The following is a 17,265-nucleotide window of genomic DNA, read 5'->3' as shown; positions in this document are numbered from 1 at the left end:
AAACACAGACACAGAATCGCTCTGAAAAAAGAGTTTCTGACGACACCTGGTGATGTATCCATTTATAGCCTGGCCTCAGGTGCATCTAATGATTACATCAGCCGAGGCTATAAATTCCGGTCAATGTTCATTGATGTGTTACACACATTATTCACAGCTCGGTCACAACTAGGATTGTTCCCCATAGCGCTTAGCAAAAGCGCAGCATCATAGTGAAGCTTTTTGTAAAGGGAACAACTTTTTTGTTATGCCGAGATCACGAGAAAATTAAGTCATGATCATGAGAAAACAACCTTTGTTATGTCGAGATCACGAGAAAACGAGAAAGAAATATAATAATAACTCAAGGCCTCTTTGAGCTTTCGTACATTTACATTTTACATTTATGCATTTGGCAGATGCTTTTATCCAAAGCGACTTAAAGTGCACTTATTACAGGGACAATCCCCCCGGAGCTACCTGGAGTTAAGTGCCTTGCTCAAGGGCCCAACAGTGGCATCTTGGTGGTGCTGGGGCTTGATTGGGGCGCCAATTTTTTTAGTAAAATTTCAAAGGGCAGACTAATCGTGATTAAAATTGTAAGCAAAATAATCGTGATTATCATTTAAGCCCAAATCTGATCAAAATCATCATTATGATATAAGAGAGGAAGAGATCCAGTCTCCACCACTGCTGCACATGGACTACTGTTTGTGAAATGAGAAGAGAATAAAAATAATGTTATACAGTGAAAATTATGTCTTTGCATTTATTTTAAAGTAAATAATATTGTTCAATCTAAAACAGCTGTTATTAAGTTTTGATATGGAATATGATCATACTGAAGTAAGAATATTATTATTTATTGTATGAGGTTTAATAATTTAAGCAGACACATATTGCATTTCTAATGGTAGTTTTTATTTCTATATATCACACTGCTTTTAGAAGTGTGTTAAACTTGTGAGGATGTGTATTCATCAACATGTTACATTCCGACATAATCATAAAGGCTTATTGAACCAAGTTTAAACTTTTTAAAGCTTTGCTGAAATTTCAGAAAAGAACCCACATGATTTCTTCTCTGTAAACCATAGATAATCAATTTACAATATCTTTTAATAACATTAAAAGACATTAATACATTCTATAAAGCTTAAAAGATTATTAAAACTGCAGCGCTGCCTATTTCCACCATTTAAATCTGCTGCTCAAAAGAACCTGGAACTGCGGTTTCCTGTGGTGTGACATCAGAGTAATTTCATCTGTAGACCTGTTCTATGTTTAATAGTACATGTCTCATATTTTCAGGCTCGTAAGTTGTAGTTTACTGTAGTTTTAAATGATAAACCGTTCTTCTGATAAAGATCTATAATTAACCTATTTTAAATTGGTTTAAATTGCCTGGAATTTCTTTTATCTTTTCATTTGTTTTTCAGATGTGGTATAAAGATAGATGGTAAAAATACAGTATAAAGACACACTAGACTACTAATACATACTTATTTTGTGCATTGTGTGCTTTTCTGTGTCAAATCACATTCATTTTATCCATCAACACTGCGCCAGCGGTGCAGCAAAAATTGACTTGGAGCCGAAACCCCCACAGCACTGCAGCTCACACTTTCGCTCCGACACGCTGCTGACGTTTCTGATATCAATGTGTAACACAGTTAAAGGATGGGCAAGGAGGAGGCGAGAACCGGCTTGTCAATATAAATAATATTTAATGAAATGCAAAACCAAAACACAAACATAAACACACATATGACGGACATGCCCGTAATTCTCTCTCTCTCTCGAACCATCGTCACCGGCCGCCTTTATCCCTCGCGCGCCTCATCAGGCCGATTGGGGACCGGGCTCGCGATATTCCAACCCGGCCCCACCCCCCTCCGCTCCACACTCCTCCCAGCGTTATCTCAGGCCGGGGTGCCGGTGGCATGACGTACACCCCCCATCCCTAGGGCGGGGTGTATCTTGCATCCCGTGGTCATCCCCGCCTTCCTCGCCCTGGGAGGAGACAACAACAACAAAAAAAACAGGTGAGGCTAAAGGCCAACACGGTGCGACAGAGAGAGAGAGGGGAGAGAGAGAAAAAGCTCACTCACCGGTTCTCTGATGTACCGTCGCATGGTCCTCGAACACTCCTCCACACTCAGGCGGACGACAGCCGCTCCAACCCCAGGCGAACCGGAGTCAAATCTTCGACCACCAGCAGAACGCCCCTCCGCTTTTCTGGCAGCAAATGGGGACACTCCTCCACCCCTGGCAGCGGCCCTACCGCTCCGGGCAGTCGGGGCATTTCTTCCCTCCTCCCCTCGCGAACAGCTGTCTCCCTGGACCCCTCTGCATCTCTGGGGACGGCAGGGCACTCCTCCGCCCCCGGCAGCGGCTCCCTCGCTCCAGGCGGTCGGGGTATCCAGTACCCACTTGCCCCGCGGACGACGGCCATTCTCCACACAATGCTCTAATCTGTTTTTATGGACGACGAAAAAAATATGCTCTGCTCACACACCGATCATTCTTGTGATGTGAAATGGGCATTACACCATATCACAATATCTGATAGGTATTATCTGGCTGACAAGATGTGCTACCTAGGTTTTGCTTATGTAGTATATACAGACAGGTTCTTCCATGGCTCGACATCAGCTACCCAAATTTAGGCTTTACATATCACTGTTTTCACTGCTGGTAGCTTATCCTGAGCAGGAAGCACAGATTGTCACAACACTGGCAGTTTTTCTTGCATACCACCACTTCTCAGAGTCTCCCAGTATGATGTAATGTCTTTATTTAATGTAAGTCAGTGATTCGGTGAGGCCAGCAAATCACTTTTATCTGATCTTCCATATGATTTTGATAAAATCGCTGTGGTAAACATCCAAGCCCTCTCTGCGCCCTCACCATGTGCAACAACAGCATTGGCGGTCATCAAGCTATCCATGGTCCAGTTCAGGACCGGAGCACACATGCTTAAGCTTGTGTGGACATACTTCTGCTACACTCTTTTCCAAAACATGAAAAAGCAACTTTTAGATGAGCACATTTTATCGCATCTTATTCAATCAAATGTATTTATGCAAATTGTTTATCTGCTAGGTTCAGACTTAAAAAATGTCAAAGCTGTTACAGGAGTGATGTCAGCTTATATGTACAACCTTTTTTCACAAAAGATAAATCGATGTTGTAAACCGAAGCTTCAAAGGAAATAAACAAAAATGTGCATTTTGTTCTCAATTCTTTTCTGTAGTGTACGTAAGTATGCATTTCCGAGGAACTAGGAACATGTCACACTAGTGGCTCCCTACTGGCCCAACCGGGCCTGGTTGTCGCGACAGCCCCTCCCTGGTGAATTCCCCTGAGGAAGGACATTCTTTCTCAGGTCCGAGCTCACTCGACAAGGAGCGTTGCGTCCTCGTGGGCACTGGCCAGGTACCTCCCTGGCAGACATTTGTACAGCAGCGGGTTGGGCGACACCCAATACCTTTATGAGATACTATAATCTCAGGGTTGAGTTAGTTTCATCCCGTGCTTTCTCAGGTACGAGCCAGTAGAACTCGGTAACACGCTGATGGGCTGGCCGGGTGAATCGCTTGCATATACGCCCTTTCCCTCGCTTGAGGTAAAACTGTGCGTCTTTTTTTCCCAGGAGATTTCACTCAACTCGAATCCCTGGTCCATTCCTCCCTAGCCCTCATGGGTCCGCAGTTCAGTGGAGGAACTTGCCGACTCAATCCACTGCGGGTACTCAGATCTACCCTGTACTGGAATAGGTGCTCCACAGAGTAGGGACTCCTACACGGACTCCCCCTTTGTGTATTTTCCGCGATACGGTCCCCTTACGAGCAGACCCGCATTTTCCTTGGGTAAGTTTCGGCTGTCCCCCGGTCGCCGTGTGTAGCAACTCCACCATGGCTGAGACTGGATCTACCACCGCACCACTTCCAGGTGTCGCCTAAAAACACATGTGATGTATTCACCACCTTACCTCCCCAGCTGGGCAGGGGTGGTCTCCGCAGGGTCTTTTCGCCCTGAAAGAATGGGAAATTTGGTAAGACCCCCTTAGTTGCTATTGCTCTATAAGAGAAACATAGAGAGAAAAGAGGCCCAGCCAGGCTTGGTCCAGTCCCAGGTTGGCAAGCGTCACCTTGTTCCCCTGCTGAGGGCAACCAGAAGGATTCCGACTACTTTTTTGGGGCATTGTTTTCGTGCAGTCTGACACAGCCGGTCGTTTGGCACGTAACAAATACCTGCCCGCTCCTGTGTCAGCAGAACACGTACACGGCTCAGCGCATGGCGGATTTAAATTGGACCCCTAGTGTCGCTTCTCCAACACAACGTGGAGAGAGCGACAGATGGGGAACATCTAGGTTACGGATGTAACCTCCGTTCCCTGATGGAGGGTGGCCAGAACCATTTCCGGCTCCTCAGAAAAATCCTGAATGAACTCTAGTATTTGCCTCGCCTTTATACCCGTATGTCCGGGAGCGGGGTATGCAAATACTGACTGCCAACTTCTCATTGGCCTTTTTTCATAGATCAGAGGTATATTCGGTGCTCAAGAGAGACCCCTAGTGTCGCTTCTCTGACACAACGTCTCGTTCCCTCCATCAGGGAACGGAGGTTACATCCATAACCTAGACGTTTGTTCATTGTTTCTTATGATTATTTATTATCTGCATAAGTATACGACTCTTGTGTGCAAATTCATGTGTACAGAACAACAAAAGGCTAATTGTCCCCTCATTGAATCGGAGGATAATAATAAAAAAGGAAAAACAGACATTATGCTTCTTTCTTTTTCAGTTTTTGACTACATTAATTTGTGGTAAAAGAGAGTTTTACATTAGATTGCCATTATTCTCTTATGTGGGTTGCTATGGTCAAAGATAGACTTAACCAGGTCTAAATAGTAATATTGAATGGTGTTGCCATGGTGAGGCATTAAATTAATAGCGAAAAATGGGAAACAGCAAGTGTCTCATATCTTCTGTGTGCAATATGTGATTACCAACTGGTAACCAACAAACAACTATTGCTCCTTGACGTTGCCGCAACCTCGTCATGATGGACTGTTCTAAAGTTACATTGTTGCATGAATTTCACTTTTCCGGTTGTCACAATGCAATCAGTAACACTGTCTATGTCATGATCCCATGTTGTCTGCCCCGTGTTTTTCATGTCACCGTCACAATTGTTCCCGGTCCTTCACACTGTCATGATTCCTTGGCTGGCTGTCCCGTGTTTTTCATGTCACCGTCACGATTGTTCCCGGTTCTCTACCCTCTGTCATTGTTCACACCTGAATGTAGTTTGTTATCTTCCTGTGTCTGTGTATATAACCCTGTTTGTTTCTCCATTACCCTGTCAGTCTTTGATGTATGTGGATGCCTGTTTTCCGTGCATTCCGTCTTTGTTTATTCCCCCGATTAACCCTTTGTATGCCTTCTGTGTTTTTGTTTTACTTTTTCCCATCGTGGATGTTTCCTTTGTTCGTGTTCTTTTCGTGTTGCCCTTTTATTTAAATAAAGTTCCACTGCAATTAGATCCTCGTCCCTCGTCTGCCTTCACCTACACTCCTAACAGAAAGGCCGACCAAAAATGGATCTAGCAGCGGTTTTCACCGAACTGGCCCAGGCAAATTTGACCGTTCGCAAGTACTCACGTCTCTTCTCCACGGTCGCCATCCACACCGGGTTCGACGACGCTTCCCTGAAAACCATCTACTGGATCGGGTTACCATCATCCCAGCGGAGGGAAGCGCCGGAACCCGAAGAGCACACGTGGAGGGAGTATGTGAGTCTCGTTATGAAGAAACTCGCTGCCGAGGAACCACCCCTCTTGATTCAGGCTTTTGAGCCAGCGCCCACACCTGCCACGGTCAGTGAGCCAGCGCCCACGCCTGCCACGGTCGGCGAGCCAGCGCCCACGCCTGCCACGGTCAGCGAGCCAGCACCAACGCCTGCCACGGTCAACGAGCCGGAGCCCACGCCTGCCATGGTCAGCGAACCAGCATTGCCTGTCTCGTCCGCCCGGAGGAAGAGGAGAAAAGGAAAGGCTTCCACTCTCCAGCCTCCGTCTTCCACGGCCAACCAGCCAGCGCCTGTAACCTCGACAGTCCCTGAGCCAGCGCCTGTAGCCTCGACCGTCCCTGAGCCAGCGCCAGTAGCCATGACCGTCCCTGAGCCAGCGCCAGTAGCCATGACCGTCCAAGAGCCAGCGCCAGTAGCCATGACCGTCCAAGACCCAGCGCCAGTAGCCATGACCGTCCAAGAGCCAGCGCCAGTAGCCCTGACCGTCCAAGAGCCAGCGCCTCTCGAGCCTCCCGAGCCCTCCAGGGCTCCGCCTCTCAAGTCTCTCGAGCCTCCCAGGGCTCCGCCCCTCAAGTCACTCGAGTCTTCCAGGGCTCCGCCTCTCAAGCCTCTCGAGCTGTCCAGGGCTCCACCTCTCAAGCCTTCCAGGGCTCCGCCTCTTGAGCCTTTCAGGGCTCCGCCTCTCGAGCCTTCCAGGGCTACGCCTCTTGAGCCTTCCAGGGCTCCGCCTCTCGAGCCTTTTAAGGCTACGCCTCTCAAGTCTCTCGAGCCTCCCAGGGCTCCTCCTCTCGAGCCTCCCGAGCCTTCTAGGGCTCCGCCTCCCGAGCCTCCCCAAACTCCGCCTCTCGAGTCTCTCGAGCCTCCCAGGGCTCTGCCTCTCAAGTCTCTCGAGCCTCCCAGGGCCCCTCCTCTCAAGCCTCCCGAGCCTTCTAGGGCTCCGCCTCCCGGGCCTCCCAGGGCTCCGCCTCTCAAGTCTCTCGAGCCTCCCAGGGCTCCGCCTCTCAAGCCTCTCGAGCCTTCCAGGGCTCCATCTCTCGAGCCTCCCAGGACTCCTCCTCTCGAGCCTTCCAGGGCTCCGCCTCTCGAGCCTTCCAGGGCCCCGCCTCTCGAGCCACACAGGGCTCCGCCTCTCAAGTCTCTCGAGCCTTCCAGGGCCCCGCCTCTCGAGCCACTCAGGGCTCCGCCTCTCAAGTCTCTCGAGCCTTCCAGGGCTCCACCTCTTGAGCCTTCCTGGGCCCCGCCTCTCGAGCCTCTCGAGCCACTCAGGGCTCCGCCTCTCAAGTCTCTCGAGCCTCCCACAGCTCCGCCTCCCGAGCCGCCCACGGCTCCTCCTCTTGAGCCTCCCACGGCTCTGCCTTCAGAGCCTCCAGAGCCTTCAAGGACTCCACCTCTAGAGCATCCTACGGCGCCACCTCCCTCGGCTCCACCTCCAGAGCCACCTCCGGCTCCGCCTCCAGAGCCTTCCAGGGCTCCGTCTCCTGAGCTTTCTACGGCTCCGCCTCCTGAGCCTTCCTCGGCTCCACCTCCCGAGCCTCCCACAGTTCTGCCTCCCGAGCCACCTCCGGCTCTGCCTCCAGAGCCTTCCAGGGCTTCGCCTCTAGAGCCTCCTACGGCGCCACCTTCCTCGGCTCCGTCTCCTGAGCCTTCCTCGGCTCCACCTCCCAAACCTTTTTCATGTCACCGTCACAATTGTTCCCGGTCCTTCACACTGTTACGATTCCTTGGCTGTCTGTCCCGTGTTTTTCATGTCACCGTCACGATTGTTCCCGGTTCTCTACACTCTGTCATTGTTTGCACCTGAATGTAGTTTGTTATCTTCCTGTGTCTGTGTATATAACCCTGTTTGTTTCTCCATTCCCCTGTCGGTCTTTGATGTATGTGGATGCCTGTTTTCCGTGCTTTCCGTCTTTGTTTATTCCCCCGATTAACCCTTTGTATGCCTTCCGTGTTTTTGTTTGACTTTTTCCCATCGTGGGTGTTTCCTTTGTTCGTGTTCTTTTCGTGTTGCCCTTTTATTTAATAAAGTTCTGCTGCAATTAGAGCCTCGTCCCTCGTCTGCCTTCACCTACACTCCTAACAGCCACAATGAAAGTTTGGACATCAAATTACAGTGCAGTTAGATAATGCAAGAAAATTTATCTAAGGTTAAAATAGGCACACAATAAATCTGTAAACTAAAAACACAAATGAGGATTCAATAATTAGGCCTGTTGCAATTATTACATTGTCCGCTATTTAAATCTGGTATATGGCCATATATTAACAAATACAATTAGAAATCATATATTTGAGCATTTGTGTACACATATGAATTCCACATATGTTTTAAAAAACATGTTACATATATAAAAATTGGCGATGCGCTAAATTAATGGCAACAATTGGGAAACAGGAAGTGTCTCGTGTCTTCTGCATGCATTGTGTGATTTAGATCAAAATTCAGTTGTATGTTTTTTCTTGGGGGCTAATCACATGGATGTGGCTATTCTGGGTCATGGTCATAGTGCTACCAACTGGCATCAGGAAGTGTGGCACTTACAACAGACTTTGAAAAAGTCCTCTTAATTTACCCAAATCGCTTCAAAATTGTTCAGACACTGCTGATGGAAAATTGTGAAGGGATGCTTTATAGCTTTAATAGTGTTGTCATGGCATGGATTCAATTACATGAAGTTGTCATATATCTATTATACATTGTATGATTAGGGTCCATGTTTACATTATGTTGAGTTGTTGCTGTGTGCATCATGCATTGTTTTTCAAAAGCCACAGTGTGGAAATGTACCCATGGTGCTTTGGCCAGTCATCGTGGCTTGGAGCTATATTTCTTCTTGTCTTCATGTTCTCAAAGAGGAGAGAAGAGATATAATCAATTCAATTCAATTCAAAATTGCTTTATTGGCATGACCGTACAAATACAATATTGCCAAAGCTTGGAATACATAGAATAATTATTCCATTTTTTTCAATTTTTCAGAATGGGAATATGTTTCTGGCACATTATCAAGAGAAACTGATGAATTGGTGAATTGTTTCAGTCACAGTGTTTATCCAATTGAAAAAAAAAACTAATGAAACCATTCATTCTCTGTTTTAAAGAAACTAAACTCTTCCATTTACTATTAATGCAAATTATGTATTTAATACATACTATTTCATTTATATCATTTAGCTTTTTATATCAAACTTTATTTTATAATAATTAACTATTTTACTTTTTTCAATTTAAAAGTACTTTATTGGCATGATTGTGTTTACATACAATATTGCCAAAGCGTTAATACACAAAACAGATAATGACAAGACAAATAATAATGATAAGATATAAAGATACAAATCAAGATACAAATAACAATAAAGATAGAATTAAAATAAGGTGCCAGGTAATTAATCAAATAAAATAAAAACTATAATAACAATATACACTATACAATATAAAATAAAATATGCATTTAACAGGACATTATGAACATAAGAAAATAAAAGTACTGTGAATGAAGTACATTAAGGCAGTAATTGGTTTCTGAGGGTGTGCAGCTCAAAAATGAATTTAGCTGCAACTGATGCATGATGGTCCTCCCTTAGTAACACCAGCATCTGATCGGTTTCTGCCAAACTGGAAAACTGTGGCATGAGGTTTGAGAGTTTGTGGAGGTATTTCTCTCTCACCTCTGTAAATTTCTCACAGTGAAGGAGAAAGTGTGTCTCTGTCTCAACCTCACCCGTGTCACAGTGAGCACAGACTCGTTCTTCCTTTGGAAGCCATGTTTGTCTGTGTCTGCCTTTTTCTATGGCCAGACTGTGATCACTGAGTCTGTATTTGGTGAGGATCTGTCTCTGTTTTGGATCTCTTACAGTGTGCAGATATTCTGCCAGATTATATGTTCTGTTTAGGTCCAAATAACATTCCAATTTGCTTTGGTTTTTACTTTCATTTTCCCAATGGTCCAAATATGAAATTTTGCTTTCTTTTATGATTTGGTATATTCTGATTTGGTTTAGTTCAGCAGTACTGGTCTGAAACTGTTGTTTGTTAGTTGTTAGTGGGTTTGTGAGTTTCAGAGCCAGCAGACAAAGGCGACTGGTTTTAGGCTTCAGCTCTTGGGTTTTAAGGGCTTCATGTTGCAGTGTGTTAGGGGAACTTGAATTTAGGTGTGTCCAAGAATTGAGGGATCGTTTTTCAATTTGTATAATAAGGGGGGTATCTGCCTAGTTCGGCCCGGCTTGCATTAGTAGGTGTTCTTCTCTGAACTCTTAGAATGTTTCTACAGAATTCTGCATGCAGGGATTCTATGGGGTGTTTGTCCCATCTCGAGTAATCTGCCAGACAGAGTGGACCCCAAACCTCACATCCATACAGAGTAATAGGCATTATAATACTATCAAAGATTTTACACCAGATTGTTACAGGAATGTCAACTTGGGTAAATATACCCCTAATAGCATAGAATGCTCTTCTAGCTTTCTCTTTTAGTGCATTCACTGCCAGACCAAAACCCCCTGAAGTACTCATTTTTAGACCGAGGTAGTCGTAGTGTTCTACTGCAGTGTTTCCCAGAGTGAATGTGTATCTGGTGTCCTGTAATCTGTCTTTTTTCTGGAAGATCATAATTTTAGTTTTTTTCAGATTGACTGTCAGGGCCCAGTTCTGACAGTAGTTCTCCAGCAGGTCCAGGTGCTGCTGTAGTCCTTGCGTAGTAGCTGACAGCATCACCAGATCATCTGCATAGAGAAGAAATTTAACTTCAGAATGATTTATCTTCACTGTATCTTTCATCTCTGTTTTATTTCAGCACTTGTTATGATACCGTCCCCTTGTAATAAATCACTTATGTTGCAGTATATTTATTTGTTCGCATGTGATAAAGAAATAAATTATGTGAATATAAATGTAGATTAATTCATGTCAATGAATGCATGTATGTAATGTAGGTGTGAAATGTCGCCCTCTGGTGTCGGTGAGTGTGAAAGCGGCCGTAGAGTTTTGCAGCAGAGTGGCGTGAGACAGATGAGAGCGTACTGTTTGCTTTCCGGCATTGTGTCATCGCTGGTGGAAGATGAGGAGGAAGATGAAAATGTCTGAAAGTCACGAGGCGGGAAACGAGATGCCGAATAATAAAAAACTGAAATTAAGTAGCGATGAAAACAGCAATCCCGATCTGTCCGGAGACGAGAATGTACGTGTGTATTTCGCGCTTTGTTTGTGTGTAATGAATGTTTGTTTTTGTAGCTGCACGTGAACGTGAACTTTGTCTTTTATCGCGTATTTCTTTTTAACGCAAATTTCCAAAATATTTTCGCTGCTGGATGTTTATAATCGAGATGTAAAGGGTATCGAATGTGTTTGTGTTATAGTAACGCACACAAGTTTTATGATTGTCAAAAACATCAGTATCATCTCACTGGCTATTTATAATTATATTATAAATTATATTTATAATATATATATATATATATATATATATATATATATATATATATAATTCAAGGCCTGAAATGCGTGTTTCTGTTGTCTGTATATAACTTGTATTAATTAAGTGTTGTGTTCATTGTAGTACTGAGGAGAATTCAAGACTGTTTCTGATGTGAAATAAATTAAGAGTGAAATGTGTTTGAGTTTGTAGGATGATGCGGTCAGTGTTGAAAGTGGCCCCAACACAGAGCGGCCAGATACCCCGACCAACACCGCTAGTGCACCGGGCAGGAAGAGCTGGGGTAAAGGCAAATGGAAGTCCAAGAAATGTAAATATTCCTTCAAGTGTGTCAACAGTCTGAGGGTAAGAACAGCTGACGTGTTTCTGTAGTTAATATGAGTGAAATTACACTTGATGGAGATTTGTGTCCAATAAACCGCACAGGAGGATCATGGGCAGCCGTTATTCGGTGTGCAGTTTAACTGGCACAGTAAAGAAGGAGATCCGCTGGTGTTTGCTACTGTCGGCAGCAACAGAGTGAGTGTCAAACCACTGTGACTTCATATTCTACGAACACACAAATAAGCTGTCTAATGTTTGACGAGTTGATCTTGTTGTTGCAGGTCACATTATATGAGTGTCACTCTCAGGGAGAGATACGGCTCTTGCAGTCATATGTAGATGCAGATGTATCCTTTTCCAACCCTTATTGGGTTTTTGTTTTCTGTTGCTATCCAGTCCATTTAAACTAACTACTTTTCCATCCAAGGATTTTTTGCCAAAAAAAAAAAGTTTTAGCACATCAAAATTAAGCTGATGGAAATGCGAATTATCACAAATTTCACAAGTGTCGACATAATATTTTTCTGTTTAACTCTAGCACATAATATCTTTCTGTTTAACTCTAGCACATAATATCTTTCTGTTTAACTCTAGCACATAATATTTTTCTGTTTAACTCTAGCACATAATATCTTTCTGTTTAACTCTAGCACATAAACTATGTCGTATTAACGCAAAAATGTAGTGTCACATGGCAGAATTTACGCCAATCGTTAGCCTGTGTTAATCATGACGACGGTATATATCCTTGAGAGCAATTTATTATACATGATTATGGATTGATCTTAATGGCATATAGAGCCGATGCTGCAAACATGACACTTCCAGGAGTGCCAACACAAATATCATGTACATCGACAATTGCACAGAGAACAAATGACAGGCTGCTGTTTGTGATTAATTTAATCGCTGTAGCCATTTGTTTATTTATTAATGTTGCTTTTCTATACCATTCAAAATAATAGACTGCAGTCAAGGACTTGGCCCACAATACAAAAAATCATTTCATTTCTATGCACAAAGATGCATAAAAATAAATACACTATACTAGGAGAAAAGCTTCAGTGTGCTTTTTTTTAATCACACAGCACAATTCTATCAAATAATTTTTTACTTTTGAAAAAATGCCGGCAAAATTCCCTGTATTAAAATAGGCTAAATAAATTACCAAATGAATAAAGAATTAAATAAAATAACTAATTACCAAACAAATTGTATTTTATTTTTTTTGACTTAAATATGCTTTTTCTTTACACAAACTTAAATTAGCTTTACCCTGTTCTGTAGATAAAAAAGTTGGCTGAATGACATTCTCAGAATTTTCTACACTTTTGAAGACTATAAAGTATCAGAACTATTTGCCCAATGCTGTGTTCATGTTCAGAAAATGAGCTTTTGAACATTTTAGACATTTTAAATCTAACCCCATTTACCTCGGATCGCATTTGCTGAGCTTCTTTATGGCGCTAAAATGAAGTTTAGATGACAATCAGGTTCATTTGGTTGTTAAAAGTTGCTGGACAAATATGTGGTACTTAATGCGGTTGTGATGGCAATGCTTTAGTTTAAATGATAGTTCAAAATAGCCTGTTGAATAACAGTAATGTATCATATGTAGCCTGAACACTGATATTACACCACATAACGTTTTCCATAATAGCTGTGCACAAAACGTATACACATTGATGGATGATTCTTATTCTAAGAAAAAAGTTTCCCCCACTACTTGATTCAGGTTGCAAGCTTGAACAGGGTCATGACTATTTGCTTTCGGGTCCAAACAGGTGGCAACCGGTTTGGCCAGTATTACAGTCCTATCAAAAGGGCAACTGCTCCCTTTTGAATGCAATTTCTCATCTTCTGATTGCATTTGTGAAATGAAAATTACAGTAAGCTGTCTAATTTCAATGGATTGTCTCAATACTCTCCCCATTTTACCCAAAACTTCGGAGGAAAAATAATTAGGCACATCTGGGAGGCGAAAGGTACGCGATTAGCAATAAACACACATTTCTGTATGGAAACGGCTGAAGGACAGATTTCTTTGTGATAAACCAAAACTTATGTGACAGTGTTTTTTTTTTGTGTTTTTTTGCATGGCATCATCGCGCACCGTTTTTATCGAAAAATCTACATTTTAATGGAAACTAGCAGAAGATGCATTTTCAGTTGATAACAAAATAGTGTAATATTTTCACTGCAGTTTTGGCCCAGAGTCTCGTGGTATTCCCTTGATTTCTGCACTCACTAGGCGGAAGAGAACTTTTACACTTGTGCTTGGACATTTGACCTGAGCACTAGTCACCCGTTGCTCGCTGTGGCCGGTTCGCGCGGCATCATTCGGATCATCAACCACATCACCATGCAGTGTGTCAAAGTGAGACATCGTATGAGTTAATAATGTGAATGCATGGTGAATCATTAATGAAAACAATATTTTTGCATTAGCGCAGTCGGTGTGTGTTAATTGTTTCTTCATCCAGATTTACACTGATGGCATTATTTCATTTGTAGCATTATGTCGGCCACGGCAACGCCATCAACGAACTAAAATTTCATCCAAGGGATCCAAACCTTTTGCTGTCAGTCAGTAAAGGTAAGAATAATTTAATAATCTGGGTGACCTATACAGATGCTGTGTTAGTCTGCACTGTTTTAACGTGTCGTGTATGTGTATGTCAGATCACGCGCTGCGTCTGTGGAACATTCAGACTGATACGCTGGTAGCCATATTCGGAGGTGTTGAAGGTCATCGCGACGAGGTCTTGAGTGCTGTGAGTTAAAACCATGCAGTAGTATGCAGTTGCATCATGGTTACTTAAAGCTTTTTTATATTAATGATTGGTCAGATTTACATCAACATTAATGAACAGTGACATCAGGGTGAATACTCCACTTGTGTTTGTAGGATTTTGACCTGCTGGGTGAGAAGATCATGTCGTGTGGGATGGACCACTCGCTGAAGCTGTGGAGAATCAACTCCGAGAGGATGCAGAAAGCCATCCGTGGATCATACGAGTATAACCCGAGCAAAACCAACCGGTTAGCCCTTATTAACTAGAACTCTTCACTCTTGCACCTGACAGTTCAGATTCTAAGAACTCTTTGTTTTACAGGCCTTTTGTGTCTCAGAAGATACACTTTCCAGACTTTTCCACACGAGACATTCACAGGAACTATGTGGACTGTGTCCGTTGGCTTGGAGATTTGATTCTCTCAAAGGTCGTTTCAACTAAAGCACAAAAGCCAATCGGCATCTCCACAACACACACTTGAACACCTCATTGTTAGTGACTCACGCAAACATTTAATAACACCTTTCTCTTGTAGTCATGTGAAAATGCCATAGTTTGCTGGAAACCTGGGAAAATGGAAGACGATATTGACCACATTAAGCCGAATGAGTCAAATGTAACGATCCTCGGCCGCTTTGATTACAGCCAGTGTGATATTTGGTACATGAGATTCTCCATGGATTTCTGGCAAAAGGTATAAAGAATTTCTTGGAATATATAGATGATGTCTGTTTTGTGGTTGCGATAAAAGCAAAAATGTCTCAAAAGGGCTTTTTCCCACTGGGATATTTGCCTGGGTTTAGTGCTTTTCATCACTTTCACACCTAAGGAACTGTAGTTCCTTAAAGCCATTTTAGGGGACATTTTTAGCACCTACTCCGGAGTAGATACTTTTGGGGTGTATAGGGACTGTGGGAGGTGCTGTAGCCAGTGATTGGTCAAAAACCTGCATTGAGAAAGGAGCTCCACAGTCACTGTTCATAAACAAACTAGCTGCTAGCCTGCTACTAAGACGATTGCGTTAATTTTGCAATTTCCTTAACAAAAATAGCATATAACAAACAAAGTATTCTTAGAGAATCACTTGTTTCACGTGTGTGTGTGTCCATCGGGAGACACTGAGTATTCATCGCATTTGTACTGTGTGACTACAGATTTCTTATTACTACATCGACTTTTTCCAGGGATGACAGATATAGAAAAAATCTGATGTTTATTGGTAATTGTACTTTATTGTACACTAAACCAGCATTAAATCTAGTTTACATGGGGGAAGTATTGTATGCCTGATACTGTGTGGTTAACTTGAATCAAGATGTCTTTTTTAGTTCATGAGTGAGTACTATAATTTAAAGAGTCATAAAAGCCTTTATTGTAAATTATTGTTGATAAATAGGTTTTTAGTACATTTTAAACATGTTGTCAGCTGAGTTCAGCATGAGTTAAATGGGCACCTCCGCCACCGTGTCTAATCCCTCCTGCTACAGCACGAAGCACTGCATGCATGCCTTGTGAGCCCAGTTTAAACTTACCTGAAGACACAAGCTGCGTCTGAAAACTGGTAAATGCTGCCTTTGGAGGCTGTATAAGGATGGATGAAGGTAGCATGAAATAAGATGTTTTTAAACTGTTCAGATAGTTCCATTCATCCAGAAACACAGTTGTTTAAACCATTAACTGATAAGGCAGCTGCCTACATTTTCTGATGCAGCCACAGTTCGTATAAAACATCCCTAAGCAATCAAATATTTTGCACCGATACCGGCGTCCTCTGTTGGTGTTGCTATTGAAACGCACGTGCAAATAACATCAGAAACAAAAAATTTGATACTCACTACGGTGGTACTTTTGTGAATGCGAATGCAACAGGAAAAGTCTTTTCGGGTTTTCCGTTCCTTGTAAGGGTTCTCATCTAGAAAGTTACTGAGGGAGATGTACCAGGACTGTAGGTGGGAAAGGGCCTAAAGTTCTTGTTGGTCTAGATGTGCCAATAAGCTGTTGGCAACTTGTAGGTCACAGATGAAAGAACATCTTTTTAGCATGTGTAATGAAAAGTTTTTCATCTTCTCAGATGCTCGCTCTGGGAAATCAAGTCGGAAAGCTCTACGTTTGGGACCTAGAAGTAGAAGATCCTCATAAAGCCAAGTAAGTTCTGAATCCACCTCAACTTGCCAAGTTTGTTCTGCTGGTTTCCTTATATCTCTCTACTGTGTTCTTCCTCAGGTGTACCACACTTACTCTTCCTAAATGCACATCGGCCATCAGACAGACGAGTTTCAGTCGAGACAGCAGTATTCTCATCGCAGTGTGTGACGATGCGTCTATCTGGCGCTGGGACAGGCTGCGCTGAATAACTGTAATTAGTGAAATAATCAGGTTCTGTTGTCTTTTTGGCTTTTGTGGTTCCTCGGCTCAAACTTCTCAATTGACTTTATTGTCTCTTTTTTTGGTAGGGAAGGGTTACTGTTTATTGTCTGACTTTAATAAAGTCTATTTTTATAATCTATCATTTTCTCCATTCTTCAAACATTTAAATTGTGATGTTGCTAAATTAAACACATAATTGAGTAAAAATACTTATGTATTATACTTGGGTATTATTTTTTTAGGATTTGTACTTTACTCGTGCAATTTAAACTGAACATTTTTACTTTTTACAATTTTATTTAAACTTGAAAAGTACTCACTACATTTTTGCAGATCATTTTCTTTCATCTTACTGGACTGAAGCCGCCATTTCACTGCATCCGATCAATGGCAGACCGGAGGCCAGTCATTTCAAATGGAGTGCCACACGGCAACTGTGTGGAGTTCCGACCATCTGCACAGGTGGTATTTCGGGTCTGATTTGAGTGTCGGATATGTTGAAATATTTGTTCGACTAGACCTTATATGACCACTCGACGGAATGTGAGT

General features: G+C 42.9%; 1 protein-coding gene across 1 annotated transcript; it reads left to right on the top strand.

Annotated features, from left to right (window-relative positions):
- Window positions 1-10,812: 10,812 nt before the first annotated feature.
- On the top strand, window positions 10,813-16,855 carry LOC127652129 (polycomb protein eed). The gene is made up of 12 exons (XM_052138189.1): window positions 10,813-10,975; window positions 11,423-11,575; window positions 11,657-11,749; window positions 11,836-11,901; window positions 13,806-13,931; window positions 14,069-14,150; window positions 14,237-14,328; window positions 14,463-14,596; window positions 14,671-14,776; window positions 14,885-15,043; window positions 16,421-16,494; window positions 16,573-16,855. Exons 1-12 carry the CDS (start codon window positions 10,856-10,858, stop codon window positions 16,697-16,699), a joined length of 1,332 nt encoding a protein of 443 aa, XP_051994149.1. The 5' UTR covers window positions 10,813-10,855; the 3' UTR covers window positions 16,700-16,855.
- The last annotated feature ends 410 nt before the right edge of the window (window positions 16,856-17,265 follow it).

This window comes from Xyrauchen texanus, chromosome 11 (assembly GCF_025860055.1).
Source record: "Xyrauchen texanus isolate HMW12.3.18 chromosome 11, RBS_HiC_50CHRs, whole genome shotgun sequence".
Lineage (NCBI taxonomy): Eukaryota > Metazoa > Chordata > Actinopteri > Cypriniformes > Catostomidae > Xyrauchen > Xyrauchen texanus.
This window is presented reverse-complemented; position numbering and strand designations above follow the sequence as displayed.

Bases quoted from the DNA above. Each gene is read 5' to 3' on its own strand.
- LOC127652129 (XM_052138189.1), top strand. From the start codon at position 10,856: ATGAGGAGGAAGATGAAAATGTCTGAAAGTCACGAGGCGGGAAACGAG. The intron at 10,976-11,422 runs GTACGTGTGTAT...TTGAGTTTGTAG, and splicing joins ATCTGTCCGGAGACGAGAAT to GATGATGCGGTCAGTGTTGA. The intron at 13,932-14,068 runs GTGAGACATCGT...TTTCATTTGTAG, and splicing joins TCACCATGCAGTGTGTCAAA to CATTATGTCGGCCACGGCAA.